We start from the raw sequence: 25580 nt of genomic DNA, 5'->3' as shown, positions 1-25580 counted from the left end.
CCCTGAGAGTGAGTGCTTCCTTCAGTTTTATGCTGTAAGAGCCTCTCTACGTGACCCTAGTCCTGGCCCAACAGGGAGCTAAAGTGAGACCTTTTCTAAAGGAAGGTGGAAGGGAAAACAACGGTTAATCGTCTGGTCCAGCTGAAGATTTAATAAGCAAAACGGATACGGCACATCTTAGCATTCGTATTCTTGAACTTTGGGGCACCTGGGTGGTTCAGTCAGTTAAGCGTCTGGCTCTCCAGTTCGGCTCAGGTTGTGATCTCACAATTCACGGTTCCAACCCCACGTTGGACTCTGCTAGCAGTGCAGAGCCTGCTTGAGATTCTCTCTCTTCCCCCCCCCCTCTCTCTCTCTCTTCCTCTCCCACTTGTGTGCTCTGTCTTTCTCTCAAAATAAGTAAACTTTAGAAAAAAATGATTCTTGGGGCACCTGGGTGGCTCCGTCGGTTAGGCATCCAACTTCAGCTCAGGTCAAAAGCTCACAGTTAGGGAGTTCCAGCCCTGCATCGGGCTTTGTGCTGACAGCTCAGAGCCTGGAGCCTGTTTCAGATTCTCTGTGTGTGTGCCTCTCTCTGCCTCATCCCGACTCGTGCTCTGTCTCTCTCTCTCTCAAAAATAAAATAAACATTTAAAAAAAATTCTAAATTCTTGAACTTGAAATAAGAATTATGATCTTTCATTAGCCCCCAGTGCTGTGCCCTCCAAATCCCACTGCTGATACGCACCTTGTGGAAAGTTATGAAGGGGAAGTTCTAGTCAGAAGAACATCAAGTTTCCATTCATGTTCGGAGAGGGTGACTATAGTCACTGAAAGTCCAGTGTAATGATCTTTTCTCTAGTAACATACCAAATATCTCTTAATTTCAATTATTCATCCATCACCTCTGTGTTTTACAAGATATAAATAAAATAATGCATGTGAGCAGCTAGTCTAGAACTGACATGATTGAATGCTCAGTAACTGGTAACTATTTCTTTCAGCAGGAAGATAACGGAACTCGGGAAGCAGGTATCACCCAAGGTCACTCCATCAGCAATTCCACACCATTTAAAGACAGAGTCCAGCTAGATACAGACTATAAACTCAACCTCTCTCCGGTCCAAATCCACGATGATGGCCGGAAGTTCACCTGCCACGTTATGGTCAGACCTGGCAAAATCTTGAAGAGCTCCACCACAGTCAAGGTTTTTGGTAAGAGCTTCTGTTCTCTGGACTCGCTGCCATCCTCCTGTCCATTTCTCCTGCCTTGCTCTCCCCTGGAGAGAAAGTGCCCGCTCTCTGGAGAGCAGCCCCACAGGACAGCTCTTCTAGAGCTCTGTTGCCCTTGATATTGGCATTCACATTACGCAGGAGGATAAGGGTAGGGAGTTCAAGAATGATGATTGAGCTAATAAAATAAAATCACACTGAAAGCCACAGATTGGCCAGTTTCCTGGTGACTACCCCTTATTTACAACTTTAATGCTTCCTGAGAATGCTGGAAATCTCTTTAATTATAACTGCCAAAATTTAATTACTGAGTTGTCTACTTGTCTCGGTTGCTCGCTGGAGTAAGGCGGAATAGGGACAGTGTGAGAAAAGGAAAATGATAAACACAGCTTCAAAGAAACTGCAGGAGTCTCCTCACCCCCAGCAGGGCCAGCTCCTCAGCAAAGGAACCTGCGGGTTGGCCCTCTGTCCCTGCAATCACTGAAGTGTGGAGCCGAGTGGAAATATCCACCGCAGCCCACTCAAATCTCACAGGCTCTGCGGGGAGCAAATCTGGGGGAAATGTGAAAATTCTGTTTTGCTCAGTGATGCAAGGCAGTATTAATAAATACAAAATCCAAACCCGTGACTTTGGATCGTTCTCATCTTTGTCCCTAAGAACTGTGTTTTTTGTTGGTTTTTTTTTGTTTTTTTTTTTACAAAGGCATTTTTAAATGAAGACAAAGAGAAAAGCAGTGATGTGGATGAGGGATTAATTGTTTTTGCAAATGAGGGAAATGGAGAGAAAATAACTTCACAAAATCTGAGGGCACGAGCTGCTAGGTTTTCCTTCAGTTTTCTGAATGGCTGGACAATAATAATGTTTGTTTTTACTGGGAATCTTACTGCATTATTAAGAAAGATCGGAGAATTCAGGATTTTCAGGGAATTACTAGCCCTGTAGTTCATAAGGATGGAGGCAGCTACAGCCAAGATGTTTGTAGTTGTTAAGTCTCTTGCTTGTAGCTCTTCCTATGTCTCTCTCTCTCTCTCTCTGGCTCCCCTTCTTTCCCTCCCCCTCCTTCCACCTCTTTCCAGGGATGGGCTAAGAGGTCATTGATCACCCCTAATGATCAGGTTGCTTACGGAGCCTGAACAGTGCTCTGTGAAGAGGTGGGAAAGACTGTTCATTTCTTTCATCGATATCACTGTCGGCTCAGTCACTGGGGTGTGACTGTCTTCGAACAAACATGAAACTGACTCATCCAGCCTGACTTTCAGCAAATCAATGAAGGCAGCTCTCCAGGATGTGGAGAGAAATGTCAATTCTAAGCTGGGCAAACTATGTCCCATTTGACCAAGGGTTATTGCACCCCAACTTGATCCAACTGCCTTGTCAACACTTAAGCCACACCCTCTATTTCTCTGTGGCAGAGACCTCTGTCTTAGTCCTGAATACTTTTTGCTCTTTCACATCTCACTCTTATCACCCTGTCTGTGTCTACATCTCTCTGTCTCTACATCTCTGTTTCTTCTCTGATCTCCTTTCAGTGGATGCTTAAAAATATGAGATTCCGTCTGCTTGTTCATTAGATTTTCCCTGCTTCCTGGCTTTCCCTTTTATAGCAAATGGGCCAGCCAGGCTGTGCCTGGCCTGTCTCATCTAGTCCTTAGATGCTTTGTGTATGCCACCGAGTGTATATCCTAGTGGCCCTGGAATGGACGTATAATAATGGATTGTTCAGAAACCACTCAGCATTCCTCGGTGATATCTCAAATAGAACAAACCAAAAATAAAAACTTGAAACTTCAAAATAAATACCCAAGTGTAGCACAGACCCACTGCAGCATGGATGCCCCAAATCCAGTTTATTTCTACTCCCTGAACAACGCCTCCATCTCTGACAGTCCAGGGACCAGAAGTTTCTCCAGCTCCTTTGCTACTTCTTGCCCTCCTCTCACTAATCTTCTGGACTTTCCTTTCCTGAGCAGGGCGTCACCTGCCATCACAAGTTCACTCCTGCCCTCTTGTAACCCCTACACCTGATTGTCCTGAGCCTCAAAAAGAATGTCTCTCTAGCACCCCTGCAACTTCCAGTAACTGTTCTTTCTTTCAGGTCCTTCATTCCAATATTATCTGTTGCTAATATGAGGGCAGAATGGTCAGAATCCCCTCCTCCCATTAGTGTTTCAGGGTCTATCTTGGTTTGGGTTCCCCAAAATAAAACACTGAGACAAAGATTTGAGTAATAATAATTTATTTGAGAAGCATTTATTGAGGGAATTTACTGGGGGAAACATCAGAAGAGGAGTCAGAAAGCCGAGGAAGGGAAGGAAGATAATGAAATATACACGATCATGCCAGTTACCAGTGTGGACTTAAGAGCTTATTCCCACCGGGGAGCTCTGGGAGAACAAACATCAGAGGTCTCCCAAACGAAGGCAAGGAAGTTGGGGTACTCTCCACCAACTCGCCATCTGTTATAGCCGTTAGCTCACTAGACTTCCCATGTGCCCTACTTGTGGACTGAGTGTGCCCCCATCAGCCCAATAAATCCTTAGGAGAAAGTCACTGGTATGCCCAACAAAAGGCCTTCAGCAGGTAGAGACAAATGCCTCTAGATGTAGCAGACACGGACAGCCTGTGACAGGCTGGCTCACACACAGCTTCGCTGCACNTGGGGTACTCTCCACCAACTCGCCATCTGTTATAGCCGTTAGCTCACTAGACTTCCCATGTGCCCTACTTGTGGACTGAGTGTGCCCCCATCAGCCCAATAAATCCTTAGGAGAAAGTCACTGGTATGCCCAACAAAAGGCCTTCAGCAGGTAGAGACAAATGCCTCTAGATGTAGCAGACACGGACAGCCTGTGACAGCTGGCTCACACACAGCTTTGCTGCATTCAAGCACTGACTTGAAGCCACTTCAGTTCAACATAATGGACTCAACATCTACTTTGTGCTGGGCACTGGTAAGTGCTAGAAATGGAGAGATGAATGAAAATAGTCAGGCTTCAAGGCACTTACGGTCCCACAGGACATCAAAATCACTGAAATATCCTCCGATATTCTGTATTTTCCATGAAAATGTAAATTTCTTAAGGACAGTGAAGTTGATTTGTCCAACTTTATTTTGTAGGCATTTAGCATACAGCTGGGCACACAGTGAATGTTTAATAAATATTTAATGAATGATGAATCTTACACACACACACACACACTAGTGGCCAGGTAAGACAGCATTCAGTGCCACTAACTGTGTTTTATTTGCCTTTAAGCCAAGCCAGAAATCCCCATGATTATGGAAAATAACTCTACGGATGTCTTGGGAGAGGTGAGTCACATTAAAGCCTTTGAAAATCTACGGTATCATATGCCAAGGTGTGTTTAGTTACATCATTGTCAGAATATCTTCTCAAAGGACCTTATTCCTTGGCTTCAGCCAACTAATTGCTAGTGAGGAAGAAGAGAACCTGAGTTGATTCTAGAAGCCAAATGGGAATCCTTGCTTTCTGACTTAGGGCTCTCAGAACATGTGATCTGTAATCCTTAGTCCTTAAATTTTCTGGAAAAATCATCTGAATAGTTCACACTTCTCCTTAATGAAAACTGGAGAAGATAGTGACGGAAAGTAGGACAGAAAGCAGTGTGAATCCTTGTGTTAGAATGAGGCTTTTGTTCAGCTGCATTTAATTCCTTCTAATCCATTTCCTGTACCAGCCCTCCCTATAGTCTTTATTTTGAAATAACAAGAGGAAAGGTGCCCTTCTGTCCTCCTTCAGAACCCCGTCTGTTTCGTAGTCAGTAGGAGAAGAGGCAGGTGAAAAAGGAAAGTAGAGTAGGGCTGTTTGACTTCAGTTTCGTGTAGGTCATTCCCAGCCTTGAGTCACTGGGATCTGGACTCACTTGCCATCTCTTCTTGTTGGCTGTGAACTTGCCAACTCTTCTTGTTGGACGTGCAAATTAGTTCACATCTTTGTCATTAGTTGTTTCTAGCTATATGAAGAGGATAAGAAGAACATCTGCATATTGCTGTTGTTCTTAGGGACTAAGTGAAATAATGTATGAAAAGCTCTTAGGATGCTATATGGCATATATTAGGTGCTCAGTAAACATTATTACTGCTGTTTTATTTTTATGACTACTATGCGTGTTAATCAGTTGTCTTGGGGCATTTTGACCTAATTCAAGCTTCTTGAAATCCCAAATAAAATAAATTTTCTCATGAACTCGCAAACATTTTCTGCTACATGAGATGAGAGAAAATTATACTCATGTTCTAATTTCTTCTAGTGTTGAGAACACTAAATAACTTATGATTTCTGATCCTTGCTGAATACAAGTCATTTAATTTGACAGCTATATGCAAATCATAGCTCAGACTCTGTGGGATGGTTTTAGATGGGCATATATTTGTGCCTTTTGTTGATTTTGTATAGTAGTCTCTTAGATAATTGCTGTTATAGTCCCAAGTATATGAACAAAGATTTAAATGTTTTTGTTCTTCCACAATTAATTCCAATTTTATTAGTGGACTTCGTTTCAATCATTTAAATAAAACTAACAACCTAATGGCACAATGTTGGGTAGGTATTTTTGTTTCTTATAAGGATTTCCTGTAGGTTCTTTATGCCAGTGTTTGCAGGTAATAAGGACTCAATCAAGATACAAAACCATAAGACTAGATCCAAGAATTCCAGTTAAAAAAAAAAAAGACTTTCTCATACATGTTATCAAATTTTTTCTGTACTCATGCTCAGCTAGGTGCTGACTAGGACAGTCAGAGAACCTTCCTTCCTGGGGAATTAGTGAATAATCTCTCACCAACTCTACATAACCAGCGACAGGACATGGCTTGTCTGTTGATCTTTTAAGATTCTGCCAAACATTAGTAATTTTGTACTCTAATATTCTCAGAGTCTTCATTGTATTTTTAATAGCTTCTTAACTCTTCAAAGTCCTTCCACATGCTTTTATTGAGTGATGCTCTCAGTGAGCCTCTGAACTAGGTGGGGCATCCATCATTTTACGGATGAGAAATGGTGGCCTGAACAGTCTACACAGCTGGCTGAGTCACTAATAAAGGGAAGAGCTGGGATGAGAATTTAGCATGCCTATAACCAGGTAGGATGATATAATGAAAGCAGACCATGGTTCAGAAGCAGAGAGAACTATATCAAATCCTAATTTGACCATTTCCTGGCTACATATCTTCATCCAATAGTTAACTTCCACGAGTCTCAACTAAGTCATCTAAAACTGGGATCAGCATTAATATTTCAGGGGACTCTTAGGTGAATTAAATTTATGCATAGTAATGGAGTACATTGCACATAATAGATGTCTCAGGAATATTTCTTTCCTCCCCATTATCTATCATTCGGCTGCTCCCTTTCACCCATTTTTTTTATCTGAATATATATTCATAAATCTCCTATGTGATTGATTTTGGGAGACAGTGTGGGATAATGAAAAAACAGAACATAGATTGTGGAGTCTGATAGACCTGGGTCTGATTTCTCCTCTATCATTTATTAACTCTGACCTCTGGAACCTCAATTCCTTAGCTTCCTCATCAGTGAACAGAGACAATGATCCCAACCTCTCAAGAGTGATATAAAGATCAAATAAGAGAACATGTGTCAAGCATCTACCATCTGGCAACCATAAGTATTGGCGATGGTAATTGACAGCCCTCCCCTCCATTTCTTAGAGATTAACTAGTTCAAAATGCACTTATTGATGCCTACTATGCACTACATATTCACTCTACCAGCAGCCCTTGGTGTTAAAGCAACAGGGATTTTGTCCGTTATGAGTTCTGTTTTCCAGCATTACTAAAGCAATGAAGTTTATGGTTAATTTGGTTTTCTATGGTTAATTTGGTTTTCCTGAAAAACAGAAAAGCCCCCAAATTATTCTAACCATGATACGTCTTGGGTTTAGACATGCCAGGGATGTACAAAGAGAGTGTTACACCTGTGGATATCCTATTCTTGTGCATTCTGGGGGCAAGTCTCCACCCGGGCTCCAGCCTGGCATGCAGCCTCACCCCCTCAGCTGAGATGGAAGAGGAATCTTTAACTGAAACCTCAGGGTCCCTTCTTATAGCAGACACTGTATTCAAACACAAGATGCTGGCCCAAAGAGCTCTGACACCCTGGCCCTGCATAACCTGCTCTGATGATGTAGCAGAAGAAGGCACAAGAGAGATGTATGAAAACTCCAGAGTTTATTCAACAGTTTCGTCTTTCCACGAGCTAATATGTCTCTCTTTTATGCCCAGGCTTTCGGCTTTAACCCCATCTTCTCCATGGGTCTTGTCCTCATCACTCTCTACCTTTATTATGTTTGACAAAAAAAAATATATAAAGAGAACGACCCAACATGAAACATAGGAAACAAAAGTAACTGGGGTTAAAATGCCTGCAGAGGAAGAGAAGCTAAAATCATAAGAGCCATGTAAAACAGACCCATAATCTAAAAACACACATTACCATTCTATAGGATGGCTCTGGTGTCTGTTTGCAGATTTTGATTGTTGCTGCTTATTTAATTGTGGTTTTGCAAAGCCTGAATCTGTGGGTTCTGTGACCTTCTTAAGCTTCATTTCAAATGTTTGGGTGTACGTGTGTTTAAGATTAGGTATCAGAGCTTCTTCCACTCCCTCCTTCCCTCCCACCTCCTCCCCTCCTTTCTTTCTTTCCTTCCTTCTCTCTCTCTCTCTCCTTCCTTCCTTCCTTCCTACCTTCCTTCCTTCCTTCCTTCCTTCCTTCCTTCCTTCCTTCCTTCCTTCCTTCCTTCCTTCCTTCCTTCCTTCCTTCCTGGCATCTTATGGAATAATAGGCTCTAATTCCCAGGGTTCAGTCATGGGACTCCCAGTGGCCTTCATCATTTACAGTGTTGAGAGTCCCCTAAGTTTTTACCTCATCTGGAGAGGGCCCTAAAAATGGCACCACAATGCTTTNCCTGCAGTACAGTCTAGGCTTTTCACAAGCTTGTGTTTGGACTTGTGCTTAATCCACAAACAGCCCGCACGGAAGACAGATCTGGCTGTTAGAGCTGCTGAAAGTCTAAGAATAAGCAGTAAGAGGGAGCCACACAGGTGAAGCCGGAGGGAAACAAGATGTCATTACAATACCAGGATCTTGTCCACTTTCTGGGAGGCTGGTGCCCATGAAGTGCTTGGACCTATTTACAAGATAATGAGAAACTGTCTTTATTAGCCCTCATCTCCTCAGCTCCCACCACCCCTCACTCCACCCCCAACCCAGTAATAAATAGATGATAGATAGATAGATACATAGATAGGTAGATAAAGGTTCTGGAGGAATCATCCAAACTAAAAGTCAGCTCTAACCCAGAGGCCACAATCATTGCCACTTTGGTTTAATCTATTATTGAGTAACCATATTAGGCATACCTTCAACAGCCCAGGACACTGTTCCTTCGTTTTGGACCGGTAGGTTCCCTTTATTTCAAAGCATCTCTAAGTATTTAAAAATGAACATTTTTTTAATTTTTAAAATATTTTTAATGTTTATTTATTTATTTTTGAGAGAGAGAGAAAGGGAGGGAGGGAGAAAGAGAGAGACAGCACACAAGTAGGGGAGGGGCAGAGAGAGAATGGCACAGAATGTGAAGCAGCCTCTAGGCTCCAAGCTGTCAGCACAGAGCCCAACGCAGGACTCAAACTCATGAATGGTGAGATCATGACCTGACCTGAAATTGGAGTCCTAACTGACTGAGCCACCCAGGCACCCTAAAAATGAATAGCTTTTTTTTTTTTTTTTTAAGTCAGGAAACAATCGGCATGTAGCCAGCCTCTCAAAGGCAGGAGTAAAACCCAAAACCTACTGTTCAGATGAATGAGTGGTCTGTGGGGACAAAACAAAAGCAATTTAATTCATTAAAATTGACCTCAGAGCCTCAGAAAATGTTCTCTGCCCTTCAGTCTCCCAGACAGGCATGGTCTCTCATGTTTCCATGGTGAATTTTCTGGGGAGGGATCTGTCTCTCCTCTGCTATGTTCAGACTTCTCTATCACTTTTTCTTTCTTTTTTGGTCTTCTGCCTCTGTTTTTTATTTCTCCTTACTCACTGCTTCTCTCCACCGTTCTCTTTTCCTTTCTGAGTTTCTCTCCTCTCTTCTTCATGAATTTCCTCTAACAGACCTTAATATGAAGTTAGATTATATTTTAAATATTTACGAATACGTTTTTACATCCTCTATTCTTAATGTTTCTTTCAAGTGACCTGAAGAGTCTTTAATTCTCCCTGTGCTGATTATACATTAGTTACGTGTGTGTTAGTTTGTTGAAAAGACAGGATTCAGACAGTTTCTGCTGGTGACACAGCTTTAATGTAAGCAGACGACACAGCACAGCACCAATTGGAGAAAAGACCTGCCTTGGATGGGTCCCGAGAGCTCAGGCTCAAGCTTCTCTGTCCTTCTACGGCCAGGCCCCACAGAACAAGCCCTGTACCCAGTTCTCGAATCATCACCAGTCTGTGTGCAAAGTCCTGGGTAGCCTCGTCTCTGCTCGTGGCGGGGTCTCTTAGAATGAGCTGGTCCCATAGGCACGTTCCAGCTACTCCACCAGCCTCAACTACCAGAACCCTCAGCTCCACTCACCAAGTGCTGGGCCTAAATCCCATTAGTTTCACTCATCGCCACTGACAGGATGGTACGTTCTGCACCCAAACTCACAGACCCATGGTGGCAAAACAACATTGCTCTTCAGTTAATACATTTGGAAGTTTTGATCAGGACAGTGTCAGGGGCCCTGTCGATAAATATTTGGCCAATTCAGACCCGCTGAGATTAACTCATACTATGTACTCTTTCTCTGAAAAACAAAATACTTTATAATTGAGCTAAAGTGGCTCTTTACTGGGAGCCTAAAGTCTGCGCCTTCAGAATAGAGACCTCCCAGGCTGATTTAAACAAAATGGAGAGGATGGGTCGCTGCAGGCTGCTCCTGCTCCCTCCGACAGGCTTCCTTCTCAGCCCTCACCTTCCACTTCATCTCCAGGATGGCCCTTTCCACCTCCTCCAGGGCTCGCTCCCTCCTTTCCACTGCTCTCTCCCGCCATTCCACTGCCCTCTCCCTCCTCAGCACCTCCTTTTCCCTTTGGCTGGCCCACAAAGCCAGGGTCCCCAGCTGCTCCAGGAGTCGGGCCCAGTCACCCTCGATACCCGTGGGGAGCTGGGGGCCCTGAGACCTGGAGTCCCTGCGCTGCCCCGCCTGACCGTGGCCAGTCTTCTCCAGCTCCTCTTTGTGCATGCTCTTCAGGTGCTTCCACAAGGCTGTGGTGCCCACGTTAACCCCCGGGCCGCGGCTCACCTGCCTGCCACAAAGGCGGCAAGTGGCATACTGACTGGGGTGGTGGCCGGCACGAACGGGGGCCAGGTGGAAATACTCCCAAGCCTCAGAAAACCGGGACCCCTTGTTGTGAGGCATGGAGGCGGGCATGGCGCTCGCGAAAGAGCCGACCGCCTCTCCCTTCTCACTGACTGCCTCTTCCTCCTTCATCTCCAGGTCTCCTTCGGCCTTCATCCTGGCTCCCTCCTCTTCCTCCTCTTCCCGCCTCATCCTGCCTCCTCTTTAAAAATTTTTTTTTAAATGTTTTATTTATTTCTAGGAGAGAGAGAGAGAGAGAGACAGCGTGAGCAGGGGAGGGTCAGAGAGAGAGGGAGTCACAGACTGAAACAGGCTCCAGGCTCTGAGCTGGCAGTCAGCACAGAGCCCGACGCGGGGCTCGAACCCACGAACCGCGAGATCACGACCTAAGCGATAGTCGGACGCTTAACCGACTAAGCCACCCAGGCGCCCCCCTGTCTCCTCTTTTAACAGCTTTCCTCGAGCCAGAAGTCTCAGCTGAACCACAGCTAAGGCAAAATGAGTAATTGGGAAGGGACTGCGGTTAACTCTCGGGGAGTCACAACAATGGCCAGAGGCTGGCCACACCTGAGTGGTGTAATATTTCCTCCTTTCTGCTTCACGGGAGAGTCGGGGTGAGTCAGAGCCACAGCCACAAAATGGCCTCTGAGGCCCCCAGGTACATTCCCTCCAGGCCCCAGATATGTACTGATCCCCCCTTGTGTATACCAGGAAGACAAAACAAATTAGTCCAGAAATTACAAAGTCCTTCAGTGAATTCAGTGTTCTCTATATCAACCGCCACCACAAGTGTTTCTGAATATTGAAAATGTTAGGTTTTCTCCTGATACTCCTCCTGGCTGCTTCCAAGGTTTCTGTGCTCCCGGAGGCCTACATGTGGGTTTTGGAGATTCTGAACCCTCCGGCTGCTCAGGAACCCCAGGGTTGGGGCCTCACTGGCCTTCCTCAGTATAGGCAGAGGCAAGCACAGAGAGATGCAGGTGTGAGACACACTCACACTTCCTAAGAACTGTTGGAAAAAGCAGTCCAGACACTGGGTAATAAAGTTCCCAATGTGAGGTCAGTTTTCCCCTAGAGAGTTCCTTCTGGGGCTGAAATTCCAAGAATTCCAGCAGGCTTAGCTGTTTTCAGCAGGCGGAGCTGGGCGGCACAGAGGAGAAAGACATGGAGCACATCTCAACAGACTTGTTGCTCGTCGGTCCTCAGCAAGTAGCTTACACTCTGCCTCCCAGGGCACCGTCACCTGCAAAGCCAATAGCTGATAAGACCTCCCCGACAGCAGTTGACTCCACATGTATGGCTTATTCGTTGAAATAAATAAATGGACAATTACACTTTTAAAAATAGCCTGATTTCTCCCTCCGTTTTGGAGTCATTTCTTAAGCGATTGAGAGCTTTATTCGTCAAGCTTTGCAATCCAATCCCAAACAGTTAGTAAACACTACCCCCCCCCACCCCCGGCCCCACAGCCCTACAAGTGGGTACTTACAGGCAAGCAAGGCCCTGAGCTTGTCTCTGATGGCTTTGGTGCAGGGTGAGTGCTCCCACTCGCTGTGAGTAGCTACTAGCTGACTTCTGCCCCCAGGAGGAGGGCACCTGCAGGCTCTGTTCCCTCCCACTCCCAGGGAAGACACCTTTCCAGGTGGGCGTGCCTCTGCCTGCCCACACACAGATGCAAACGTTTCTCCGCACCCCCCTCCACCCTGGAGAAAGGATGTTCCTGGCAAGTGTTATGTAGTGAAACAATAAATCAAGCACCTGCAAGTCTTAGTTCTGTCTCCAGATAACTAGATCATCTGGCCTCTGAAGCAAAGAAAGTATTTCGAGAGGGGAAAGGGTGAAGTTTCAGCAGAGAAACCACATGCCCCAGTAACATCTGTGCTTTCAAATATTTTGTCCATTTGTCAGACCATGAGTCTCAAGTTTTGGTTCGGAGACTCTGGATGTTGTAAATTGAGTCAGTAGAGAGGCCAAAGAAGCCACACGAAAGGAAAGAGAAAGAGAAAGGAATCCTCCCAAGTTGAAGCAAATATGACAAGTTGAGAAGCAAATTTGAGGTTGCTTTTTATTATATTATGTAACTAGCACTGGCAAAGTTGAAATGCAATTGGCTTCTTTTCTCAGTTGGAGTGAAATAAATGGTCACAACTTAAGCACAGATTTTAACATTTACGTCTATGCTATATTTACATATGTATATTTAGGAAGGAGAACCTACCAAGAGGAGACAGCAACATTTAAAGAGGGTGTCTGTGGAGGAAAAATCCTCAACTTGAAGAAGAAAAGAGAAATGGCAGAGTAGAAAACATACTGAGACTGAAAGATAAATTTCAAATGAAGAAATAAGGTTGAGGGGAGGAAAGAACTCCAAAAAGAAAGGAAGAGTTGGTAAACGAATAGGGGAACTTTTTTAAAAATCGATTTCTCTTTCAAAACTAAAAAGCTAATTTTTAAATAATGAATCTATGAAAAGCCGTTTTGAAACGGTTCTGCCCAAACTTAGGCAAACTAAATCTGGGCTAACTTACAGATGGGCAGCATTTCAGTATTTCCGCTGTGGAAATAACGAAATGGTCATTCTTACAAGCCAGATTTGGATTCCCCAATCTCATCATGCTACAACCTTCTGCGGGCTTCCCTCTGCTCTCAGGACAATGTGCCCAACTCACACGGAGGCCTACGAACCCAACCGGTCTATCAATGCTTGTGAATTCCCCACCACTTTCCACCACAGACCACCTGTGGAATCCACACCCATCCCTTCTCTGACCACAAAATATAACTCTGTTCTCTAAGTTATTCCCAGAATTCACCTTTCTCTGCTCTCCTACAGAACCATCCACATACTTTATGCCACTTCTTACATAATTCTTTGTGCTATTGCTCACATATTCCACGTGTACTTAGAAAAACGTGTTGAAGAAACCAGTTCTTTGGCCTGCCTCATGGACGCGACAGCCACACAATAAGAGAGTGAGTGATTTTGACTTCCCAGCAGAAGAATGTACAGTCTGTGTGCACAGACTCTTGTGCATATATTCTTCATCATTTTTTTTTAATGTAACATGTTTCTCTTCTTACTCACGTGGAAGGTCCCAAACAGCGACGGCTTCTGCTTGCACAGCAAAACCATATAAGTTTGATGTTTCATAAGAGGTTTGACTTCAGTTTGAACTAGTTTAGTCTGTGGCTTTTCAACTCCAGAGAGACTGGGAGGAGCTCAGGACAACAAGCACATTCCGAAATAAAATCTTGGAACACAGTCTGGAGGTGGTATAGAGTATTTGAAATCTGAATCGCTCCATAAAATCTGAGTTCAGAGAATCCACAAGAGTTAGAGCTTTTTAACATTTTTATTAAATTGAAAGAGACTTCTTCAGTGCATTGGTTGACTTTATAAGATGACTCAACCTCTACTTGTCCCTGATGTTACCATACCATTGTCTTATGGTGGGTTAACCGAGCATGGAGAAAAGGAGTCATGAGAGTAGTTGAAAGTACTGGCATTAATAAAAATCTTTACAACTTTTTTTTCCTTAACATGTTGTTTCCTGTAACTCTTACATCGCTTTGTGGGCCACTTGAAAGTAAACATCAATCTTTGGCATCTTATTGGACTAAATAAATTGAGTTTTCTTTCCTTCACTAAATAAGAATATGTTTTAGATTTTACTTTTGGCTTTCCGGGACCAAAAGCGACATAATGTCATGGGTCTGTGTTCCTGCCGCATGCACATGTCCCCGTTGTCAAGTGTGGAATGAGTACAAAAGCTGACAGCTACAGTGTTCACTGTCTGTCATTTTGGATTCCACAGAGAGTCATTTATGATTGCCTCAGGCTATTGGTAGTGCTGTATGGAGGGATGCTACACTGCCCTTCAGTAGGATCTTGCCAGAAACATGCTACTTTAGGATCCTTCAACTTGGTTTCTCAGCTCTGCGCAGGACCATACTCTTTGAGTATAACTAGTCTGTGAAGAAATTGGCACACCAAGTATTACATATAGTTCATTGTTCTTTACTAGTTAACTGGTAAACTCATCAGTTGTGGACAATATTTGAGAACTAAGAACAATGGCCAGTCGTCTGTGAAATACATACATCTCTTGATGAGAAAGCAAGTAACTATACATGGGATTATAATTGTACAGTGTCAGGGCACCAGGGTGGCTCAGCCAGTTAAGCATCTGACTCTTGGTTTTGGCTCAGGTCATGATCTCATGGGATCATGAGCCCCACGTCGGGCTTTGTGCTAATAGTGCAAAGCTTGCCTGATATTTTCTCTCTCTCTTCTCTCTCTCTGTCCTTCCTCTGTTCACATGCACACGCTCTCTTTCTCTCTCTCTCAAAATAAATAAGCATAATTAAAAAAAATTATGCAGTGGCATGTTTAAAAGTATATTGAAATACAATTTTATAGTATCTCAGATAAAATAATGATAACAAGATCCAATCATTCTTTTTGGATATTTTCTCCAGGTTTTTTTTTTTTTAAACCACCATCTTTCAAAAAGCCAATACAGTGTTGGAAATAAAACATAACTAACCCTATCTATAAGCTACCTGTTCTATTTCTTTCATATTTCAGTACAATGTGTTTTACCAGAAAGTATCTTGTACTGGAACTGGGGCAACTTAGTTTTCAATTGTGCCATCAACTACATTCCACTCCCTTTAACCATTCTGTGGTTCTGTGCCTTGGTTTCCCCATCTGTCAAATGGCAATGATAAGTCATGTCCTACCCCACCCTAGGGGACTGTTAAGATGATACAATGAAAAATCAAGTACATAAACTCTTTCCAAGTCAAAAGTGAGATATTTACAATAATGGTTTCTGTGGCTGTTGCTACAAATAGTACTTTACATTATTTGGGGAATGGAAACAACTCATATTTGGGTATCTTAGCTTATAATCTAACAGAATATTGTTTTCTGGTCTCTTCCTTGTTTGAGCTTCTTCGTTTTTAGTCTTTGGCTTCCATTTAGTATTATTCTGTTCTTTTTGGGTAGAGCTGTGATCTCCCTTTTCCAGAACCCAGAATCCAGACTTACTCTATTCCTATTAGTCTATTAGTCTAGTCGTAGTCCCATTAGACTAGTCCTAGGTTCTTCACAAGTTGACCTGTGCTTCCAGTCATGAGTTCATGACAGGTCTAGAGGGGAGAGCTCACTTTTTCACATGAGCTCTGAAAGGTAAGCACAGCCTTGTTGTAAGTGGAGAAAATCGTTTCCTGCCAGTTTGCCTCATGTGACGGTTGGCGGGGATGTAAGAGGCCCCAGTTTCTTCTGAATTTGCAAATAAGCCTTTCTGTGTTCTGCTTTTTACCCCCAGAGAACATTTACCTGCTCCCTGAGGAATGTATTTCCCACGGCAAATCTCACATGGTTTATAGAAGGAGGCTTTCCTCAAGGTGAAAAGGAAGGTAAGGAAATCGGTCAATGGAAATGGATTTGGCAAAGAAAGAAAGAAAGAAAACAAAGAAGAATAGAAATTGCCATTTCCCGAGCTGATCTTGGCATTTAAGACCAATTCTCATTCCAAGACAAACATCATCTTGCCTACCAGATGCCATTTTCTGGTACCTCATCTAGTGCTCCGAAGAGGACGGTGGTGGGTAACGTTTCCAGAGTTAAGAAATACACCCGATTTCCTCAACTCGCAACTGTTACTCCACTGTTAGTAAAAGCAGATCTCTTACATGCGGGCCAAGAAGTTTAATTGAACATACACGTATTAGTAATTTCATTTAATTCAAATAACTTAGCACCACTGTGGCAAATCAATAAACAAATACGTTTTCTTGTAAGGATCTGAGTGGGGTGGGGTGGGGAAGCCTAGAGGAAGTACATATAAAGGACTGGGCTTTATGACAAGGAACCGCACCAGGAGGATTAAACATGCTTAGGGCAGGGACACACACCGAGACAAGCTCCAATGAGAATGCACAAAGCTGTATTTTTCGTAGGCGACAAACATGGCAGCCTGTGCCAAACCAATCCCAGCCAGCCCCCCCCGGAACAGCAGCCCTTCTTCCTCTTGAGCCACGTTTTTCTCAAAGCTCAATATGTGTTCAACAGTAACTGAGTCACCTAGCTCTTGCTACATTATTTTTAATTGATAAAACGTTTATGTTGATGATTGATCGCATTGATCCACTTGATTCATTTTGAGACTATTCCTGGTTTTGTTATTCACTTTGAAAACAATTCACCCACACTGATGACCGGATGCAATCCTGAAAATCTCTCTTAAAGGTCATTGCAGATATGGTCTCCCGTTAAGTAAGCCCTGGTTTGATGTGCTCATTACCCTCCCCGACCATGAGGCCAGGCACTGTAGTCAGAAATCTACCACATTTAATTATTACTTTGGCAAGTAACAACTTCAAAACTAGCATTTAGAGCCTTTAGTGTACAGAAGCCATAAGAGTTCAGAAAGTTCTGGCCTACAGTGACAGATGGTTTTACATTAATTTCCTGCTGCCGTGCATGCTATTTGGAGGTTGTACTAACAGTGGCAGTTAAACAGTTTCTATTTCTAAAGGAGACTCACAGGACTCAAATGACAATGGCTATAAATCTACAGCTTATTTCAGGAGAAGGACACAGTATAACACCGTTAAAGTAAGGATATGCATCCCATGTATAGATTTACAGCAAGAGGGCCAGTGAAATCCGACATGGGCTCCTATGCAAAAAGGGGACCACCAATGTGACACAGAGCACCTCAGAAGCAGGGAGCCCCAAATGGAGTCTTGGCTGAAGGTGTTTTATATTTTACTTAGGCGTATTCCTGCTATGTAGCCAGACTCGACCGCAGAGCCTTCCCAGATTCTAGCCTGGGCCGGGTACAAATCATCAATCTCACCGTTTTCGATAAACAATAAACAATGCTGGTGAGCTAGGACAACTGGCCCCAAGCCCCTCAGACCCACGGTCACCAACAAAGCAATGCTATTAATCAACATATCCCATACCTGGCCCAGAGATCAGTGCCATGCAGGGGCTTGAGCAAAAACAGTTGAGGTTAACTGCAGACCTGCTGGACAGGCCCCTACAGCACAGAAGCTGTGGCTTGACCTTTTTTTTTTTTTTAGCATTAAAATATTCTTTCTTTCTTTATTTTTTTTACAAATAGTTTATTGTCAAGTTGGTTTCCACATAACACCCAGTGTGCATCCCCACAAGTGCCCTCCTCCATGCCCATCCCCCCCTCCCCCCCCATCCATCAGTCCTCAGTTTTTGTCAGCGTTCAAGAGTCTCTCATGGTTTGCCTCTCTCCCTTTCCCCCACCATTTCCGCCCTTCTTCTCCCCCTTGGTCCTCCGTCAAGTTCCTCCTAATCCTCCTCTACGTGCAAACATATGATATTTGTCCTTCTCTGCCTGACTTATTTCGCTCAGCATAACGCCCTCAAGGGGTTTGACCATTTTTGACTCCGTGTTACCATAAACTGAACCATTCCCAGCCATGCCTTGCCGTCACTGTATGGCTCGAACAGGAAACACTGGTGACTGATCTTGTTCTTAATCTGTCTTCTAGAAGTATACATTACTAATGAAGAGAGAAAAGACAAAAGTGGATTTTGGGAGCTGAAGTCTGTTTTGAAAAGGGGGTATGGTAATAAACCAGCCCAGTCCAACAACCTGACCGTCTGGTGTATGGCTGTGTCTCCAGTCCCCGGAAATAAAGTGTGGAATATCTCATCTGAAAAGATCACTTTTTCCTTGGGTGAGTTGTCTATTTAACAAGGTCAACAAGGGGTGGCCAAGCCTGCCATAAGCTCAGAACATTTCTAATTAGAACAAATAGAATACTCATTATTTCCATGGTGTTCCAATCTTGAAAAACCCTTTACCCAACTCAAAATTACTGAATTTCATAGCATCAAGCCTCTTTTGATGGGCAATTTAACTCTGCTTAAAAGAATTTCTTCAAATAAAAAGTAGATGATTCCTGTTTCTAAAGAATTTCTAGTGAATATGGCATTTTGGTCAAATTTCGTTAATAATAACTTTTTGTTAATCTACCACATAATGAAAATGAACACTAATATATTGATGATGAAGAGAGATTCTTAAAATCCTAAAATCTCTTCTGAGTCACTAAACACCTTCAATTACATAGAGCATTTATAATTTTAATACTTAGGAATGGATAAACCATATATGAGATATAAATAGCTTGAGGATAAAGATTGTATCCTAATGATTTTAGTGCCCCTAAATTGAAGCACAGAAACTGGCATATAGAAGATTTTTATGATTTGAAAATTGATACGTAGGATCATTCTACTTATTTACAGCATTTGATGAACCAGAATATGCACTACTCTAACCTGACCAAATAAGGGAGATTTTACTACATAAAAGATGTGAACAAATGTTTCAACAAATGCAGTGACAACAGATTGCCTATAAAAAAAAAATAGAAGTTTGTAACGACAACTATCAAACATGCATCTATAACAGCAAAGTAATACTTAAACAGATTTGTTAGCCATTATCACAACTCTGCAGGACCATTAACATCTTTTACCACCTTCCTATTTTTCAGAGAAATTGTAGTCTATAACATACTCATAAAACCCAGGGTAGTTTATAAAGGAAAGTTCCTCTTTGTTTCAAGGCCAGTGTCTGCATCTTGGGTCCTACCCAGCCATTTCATCAATGCAGTCATTTGGTTCCTGAGAGCCTTGGCAGGGAAGGGTATGCGGCTCAATGCAAATCCATTCCCTTTTTCAGAAGTCGGTGCCATTCTGAATCTGGGACAGTGGCATCGTGCCTGTAATGTTGCCTGTGTATGTGTGTACATATACACACACAGACACATCTCCCTACGGACTTGGAGTTAATCATTCAGAAATGATCATGGTTTACACTAAAACATCCATACTCAATTATGCCTAATTCCCGCAAAAAGAAATGCACCTCCTTTCTAGAAGGCTGGGCACAGGCAAGGCTACAGTCTTGGAACAGGGTAAAGGTAACTGGTTCTCATATAGATTTGCCACGAACTTTGGCAGACCTTAAGGATATAAGCTAAAGGCCAGACAACCTCAAATTCCTATGGAGAACTCTATTCCCATCACAGACAGAACTATATTTGAAAAAACAATATTTTCTGATGTTAAAATTGAGCTTTTCTTGATGAAAAAATTTTATTTTTTAGAGCCGTTTTAGGTTTTCAGCAAAATTAAGAGGAACGCATGGAGACTTCCTGTATGCCCTCCCACACACAAGCATAGCCGCCCTCATTATCAGTATCACTCACCAGAATATGGTTCATTTGTTACAAACCTATCCTGACACATCATAATCACCCAAGGTCCATAATGTACCTTAGGATTCACACTTGGTGTTGTACATCCTATGGGTTTGGATAGATGTATAATGACATGTACCTATCATTATTGTTTCAAAAGGCGCGAATTTTCACAGCACTAAAAATCCTTTGTGCTCTACCATTCATCCTTTGCTGTTAAAAGAATGCCATTAGAAGGATGGACATCCCCTACCCCTGGAAACCACTGATTATTTTTAGCCTTTACAATTTTCTCTTTTCAGAATGTCATTTAGTTGGAATCACACAATATGTTGCCTTTTAAGATTGGCTTCTTTCATTTCATAATATGCATTTAGGGTGCCTCCATGTTGTCTCATGGCTTGATAGCTTATCTTTTCTTAGTACTGAATAATATTCCATTTTATGCATGTACCGTAGTTTATGTATCCACTCATAATGAAAAATGTTTTAGTTTGGGAAATTAGGACTAACGCTGCTTTGAACATCCATGCGTAGGTTTTTGTGTGGGCAAGAGTTTTCAATTCCTTTGAGTGAATACCAAGGAGTACAATTAATTGCTGGATTGTAGATAAGAGTATGTCTAGTTTTGTGAGAAGACACCAAACTGTCTTCCAAAGGCGCTGTACCATTTTACATTCCCACCAGCAGTGAATGAGAGGTCCTGTTGCTCCACAGCCTCACCACCATTTCATATTGTCAGTGTTATGGATTTTGGCCATTCTAATAGGTGTATAGTGGTATCTCGTTGTTTCAATTTGCATTTCTCCGACAACATATTATGTGAAGCATCTTTTCCTATGCTTATTCGCCCTCTATATGTCTTCTTTGGTGAAGTTTCTATTAAAGTCTTCGGCCCAATTTTTTAATCAGGTGGGTTGTTTTCTTACTGTTGAGTTTTAAGGGTTCTTTATATATTTTGAATAATAGTCCTTTACCAGATGAGTCTTTTGCAGATGTTTACCTCCAAGTCTGTGGCTTCTCATTCTCTTGAACTGTGCTTGGTTTTAAGATAAGAAAATAATGAATAATTTTGAGATAATAAGGGAGAACACTGATGCTGATCCCCAAAGCACACTGTAATTCCAATTTTATAGGACAGCCCTTGATGTAGTATAATTTTAGGCTCTGAGCAGATGGTTAGTTTTAAATTGTCAAGTGAATTCTTATCCTTTATGATCAAACATTAAAGACAATAAATCTTGAAAGTTCAGTTTCCCCAAATTATAGCTTACATTCTGGTCATAGTCCAGCATATATCTTTAAGAATGATTTAGAAGATGCAGTAGAAACTCTCTAAAGCAATGTCATCCCTGGATCATACTTCCTTACTTGTCATAAGTTCTTAAACACTTGATCCCCAACACTTTCTGCTTGTGGTAATACTGTTGGGAACTTTATGAACTCCGAAGAAAACTTCTGATGCCTTGTGCAGGAGTTACTGCTTTATCAGGCCATTACTGTTGACAGATATTGAGATGAAAATCTAGAAGAAAAATCTAAAGTAGAGGAATCCTGAGAATATTGCAGAGCAGAAAGGAGATTTAGTAAGAGGAGGGGACTTTTTTGCTCCCCTTTGTTCCCAGAGAACAGTTGGAAGCTTGCAAGCAAACAGCTCTCTGAGATGCTCCCTTCCCCACTACCTCCCAGTCTCCCAGTGAGTTCAAATGCTCGGTGATTTTTATTCCAGTAAATTTCAGAAAGGGAAAGGAGTCGGTGTAGGGTGGTCAGTGGCTCTTCAGGCAGCTATTTGAGCACGAGAGCCTACAGATTCCTGTGACTAAACAGTAAATAATTTTTTAAGTTCTTTCCAAAATACTTTACCCTGCTGCTACCGAGCCCCAAGTTCAGCTGCCCCTCACTCAAAAGGCCAATCAATACTCAAGAGAGCAGATTTGATTGGAAAGGAATATGAGCTTTATTCAGGAAGCTGGCCACCTGGGGAGAAGATGGGCTCTGGTGCAAAGGCTGACTCTGTGGTTTCTGCCTGTTCCAGTCTCCCAGTTTTTTTTAAAGGGTTTTTTTTAAAGGGGTTGAGTGTCAGTAAGGGGGTACAGTGGTCTGTAACATTTCTTGACTAGGTGCAGCCTTTGTGGTAGCCAGCTAAGACTATTTCAGTGCTGGGAGTTGTGTGAGGGCATCTGCTTCCTGTTTCCTTTTATTTTTTATTTTTTTTAATATACATATATTTTTATTTTATAAAGAGAGAGCGAGCAAGTGGGAGAGGGGCAGAGGGAGAGAGAGAGAGAGTCTTAACCAGACTCTGTGCTCAGCTTAGAGCAAAACACAGGCCTCGATCCCACAACCCTGGGATCTTGACCTGAGCCAAAACTGAGTTGGACACTCAATTGAATGAGCCACCCAGGCATCCCTGCTTCATGTTTTGTGAAGGGCAGGAGTGCTCTCTTCTTTCTAGGAAGGAACCCAAAATCTATAGGTATACAGTGGAAGGTTAACCAATCACATTTGCTAAAGTTTAAATACTACTAGGTTAGTAGGAGAGGTGGGGGTAGCTTCATTGCTGGCCTAGCTAATTAGAATATTTAAAGTTGTAGCACTTGCAGGGTCAACTTTTTGGTATATACAATGAGTTGCTTTGTTTTGTTTCATTTTGTTTTGAGGTGGAGGGGATGCTTTGTTTTATTTTAAAACAAAAGTTGAGTGCAAATGCCCTCTGGGGTGGGTAAAGTCCTCCCTGTCATCAGCTGTCATTCACCACGACATGGATTTCCATCTGGGACCCAAAAGAGACTTAAGGGTTGATGAGTCATGTGAGTGTGTTTGAGTGTGCATGTGTATTTTTTGCATGTGGAGAGAGGATTCAAAAGGGATGTCTCAGTAGTGGGGCAAGAGAACCACTGAATGTTGAGGCGAAATATGCCAGACAAATACTTTTTACTTCATGATTTTTCTCATACCCTGGCTGCTCCTAGGGATCCTAAGAGTATCAGTTAAGGACTTTTTATTTTATTTTTGAGAGAGAGACAGAGAGTGAGCAGGTGAGGGATAGAGAGAGGGTGACAGAGGATCTGGAGCAGACTCTATGCTGATAACAGCAAGCCTGATGCGGGGCTTGAACTCATGAACCGTGAAATCATGACCTGAGCTGAAGGATACTCCACTCACTGAGCCACCCAGACGCCCCAGTTAAAGACTTTAATCTACGTACAAATTACCCAAGGATCTTGTTCGAAAGCATATTCTGATGCATTAAGTGGAGATGGAGGGGGAGGGCCTGAGATTCTACATTTCTAGCAAGCTCCTAAGAGATGCCATGGACCACATTTTGAGAAGCCAAGACCTAGCAAGGCCTGGAGTCCAGTACATTTCTAGGTGGACTGGCTAAGGGCTGATTCGAACTCTGAGGAAGCCCTGGAACTGACCAGCTGCCCTGGGGGACAGGCACCTTGTCACTACTGCCTATGAGGGGGTCCCGGACACCCTACTAGGCCTGCTGCAGATAGGACACACTCAGGAAGGGATGGAGTTGCTATAGGCCAGCAGCTTAACCCCTTACAACACGATGGCAAATGCAGTGGTCTGAAAACTGCTTGACATCTTTCTGTCAAATTCTACATTTGAGTTTTGGGAAATAGAGTGGTTATTGTTGTTGTTGTTGTTGTTGTTGTTGTTAAGTTTTAGCCACTCCTTTCTACACCCCCTGTGTCTTATTTTTTTTTTTTAATGTTTTATTTATTTCTAGGAGAGAGAGAGAGAGAGACAGCATGAGCAGGGGAGGGTCACAGAGAGAGGGAGTCACAGACTCGGAAACAGGCTCCAGGCTCTGAGCTGGCAGTCAGCACAGAGCCCGACGCGGGGCTCGAACCCACAAACTGCGAGATCATGACCTAAGCGAAAGTCGGACGCTTAACCGACTAAGCCACCCAGGCGCCCCCCCGTGTCTTATTTTGACCAAGGAGAAGTTTCTACTTTACAAGACAGTCTGAAACCAGAAGGACTTTTTCTTTTTTCTTTTCTTTTTTTCCTCTTTTTTTGGCTGCACATTTCATCTCGAAAACTGCATCATTTTTGTTAAAGAGCAAAGAGTTCATTTCAAAATACAGATCTTGCAGTCACAACTCCCTAATACCCCACAAGGTTGTGTGTATCAAGAACCTCTCAGATTATAAAGACATGTGGTGTTGAAATAGGGCAGAATAACATCTTAACATAGAAATGTTCAATAAATGAAAAAAAAAAAAGCTTCCTATGGTAGAAATCCAGGATTGAGCATAACCTATCAACATCTTCTTTTCCAGGAGTCAACAGACTTCCTGTTTTTATCTGCCCGGTAGTAAATATTTTATGCTTTGTGGACCATATGGTCTCTATCACAACTACTCAGCTCTACCATTGTAGTACAAAAGCAGTCATAGTAGACATTACATAAACAAATGGACATGACTGTATTCCAATAAAACTTTATTTACTAACATAGGCAGTGGTTGGGATTTGACTTGTGGGCCATAGTTTGCCAACTTCTGTTCTAATCAGTCTACAGAGAAAAACACCTGGGCATTGTTTTTCCAGGTCCATTCTCTATCTTATTAAGGCTACTACTTTGGAAGATGATGGTTATTATGTGTCCGCAGTCAGATATGTACTTAAAGTTGGTCTTCTCTCTTTCAGTATTAAGAAGGAATCTATATGCATTCATTCATCCACCTGCATTTGCCAGGAATCAGAAATACAGAGATTTCTCAATCACTTCTTTGAGGGGTATACTGACGATGTAGAGCAATGAGGCTTTTGCTAGGGTAAACATTGAGGGCTATGAGCACATCACAAGGATCCCTAGAGTCCTTCAAGTTTTAGAACTTGTGGTGAGAAAGTGTGAGGAAACAGCATATACAAAAAGAAAGAGTCCACGGAGATCAGGTTGAAATATCACCTGTTGGATTGAGGGTATGATTTGAGATGTAGAAGATGATAGGCAGCATCAGGAAATGAAGTGGGATTGTAAAGGGGTGAGGAAAATAATGATCAGATGTGTATGTCGTGCTGAAGTGTTCAAGTATGTTTTAGATGGTACCAGACTATTTGTATCCTCTCCATGTGACTTTCTCCCTACGCTGCACCTACCTTCTCAGAGATTAATAGCAAGGGATCATTTATATGATAAGATAACAGGTCAGATCCAACTGTGAATATCACGTACAGCCAACAGCAATAACCACACTGCCAACATTAAAAATAAAACAGAGATACATCTTGATTACAAAAACACATTCTTTCCAACACTCTATGTGCTGTCAGGTGCCATAACTTATATACACTTTTCCCTTAAAATAAATTACAGAATAGAACCAATAGTATAATTTATAATTAAGTATCCAGATAATTGACACATTACACCAAATATCATTATATCTAGAAAATCACAAAATCCCCTACCCTTAAAATCATTGAACCGTATTTAACCCAGACATTCCTAAAGTTAATAGATCCTTCTGGCATTTGTGAATTGGTTTCTACTGCTAATAGGACTATTTTACCATTCAATAATAGAAGCTTAAGGAATTGGCATAAAGTGTATAGTATGATAAAACAATGTATTATAGGCTCTCTTTCATCCCTACCTGCCCCCACACACGTCAAGAAAATTTATAGCCAAATAAAAATTTTGTGACAAAAATAAGCATTTTAGAAAAAGCAATAATAATGCCATCAATCTTGCAGTTG

The 25580-nt window shown here is 42.5% G+C and overlaps 2 protein-coding genes across 6 annotated transcripts in view; one reads left to right on the top strand and one right to left on the bottom strand.

Annotated features, from left to right (window-relative positions):
* CD96 (CD96 molecule) overlaps positions 1-25580 on the top strand; it is a 100143-nt gene that overhangs the window by 27918 nt on the left and 46645 nt on the right. For 3 of the 5 annotated variants that reach the window (XM_077771878.1, XM_077771876.1, XM_077771874.1), the window contains exons 4-7: positions 984-1194; positions 4471-4526; positions 15929-16019; positions 18138-18326. In XM_077771878.1, the coding sequence (XP_077628004.1) occupies positions 984-1194; positions 4471-4526; positions 15929-16019; positions 18138-18326 (547 nt within the window). The remainder of the gene's footprint in view (positions 1-983; positions 1195-4470; positions 4527-15928; positions 16020-18137; positions 18327-25580) is intronic. The other 2 variants (XM_077771877.1, XM_077771875.1) reach the window with 1 other exon arrangement.
* On the bottom strand, positions 10134-10787 carry ZBED2 (zinc finger BED-type containing 2). Its single transcript, XM_077771794.1, has one exon. The coding sequence runs from the start codon at positions 10785-10787 to the stop codon at positions 10134-10136; it is 654 nt and encodes a 217-aa protein (XP_077627920.1).

Source organism: Crocuta crocuta, unplaced genomic scaffold (genome assembly GCF_008692635.1).
Source record: "Crocuta crocuta isolate KB4526 unplaced genomic scaffold, BGI_CrCroc_1.0 scaffold56, whole genome shotgun sequence".
NCBI lineage: Eukaryota > Metazoa > Chordata > Mammalia > Carnivora > Hyaenidae > Crocuta > Crocuta crocuta.
The sequence above is the reverse complement of the archived record's forward strand: the minus strand, read 5'-3'. Positions and strand labels throughout refer to the sequence as shown.

Bases quoted from the DNA above. Each gene is read 5' to 3' on its own strand.
- ZBED2 (XM_077771794.1), bottom strand. From the start codon at position 10,787: ATGAGGCGGGAAGAGGAGGAAGAGGAGGGAGCCAGGATGAAGGCCGAA.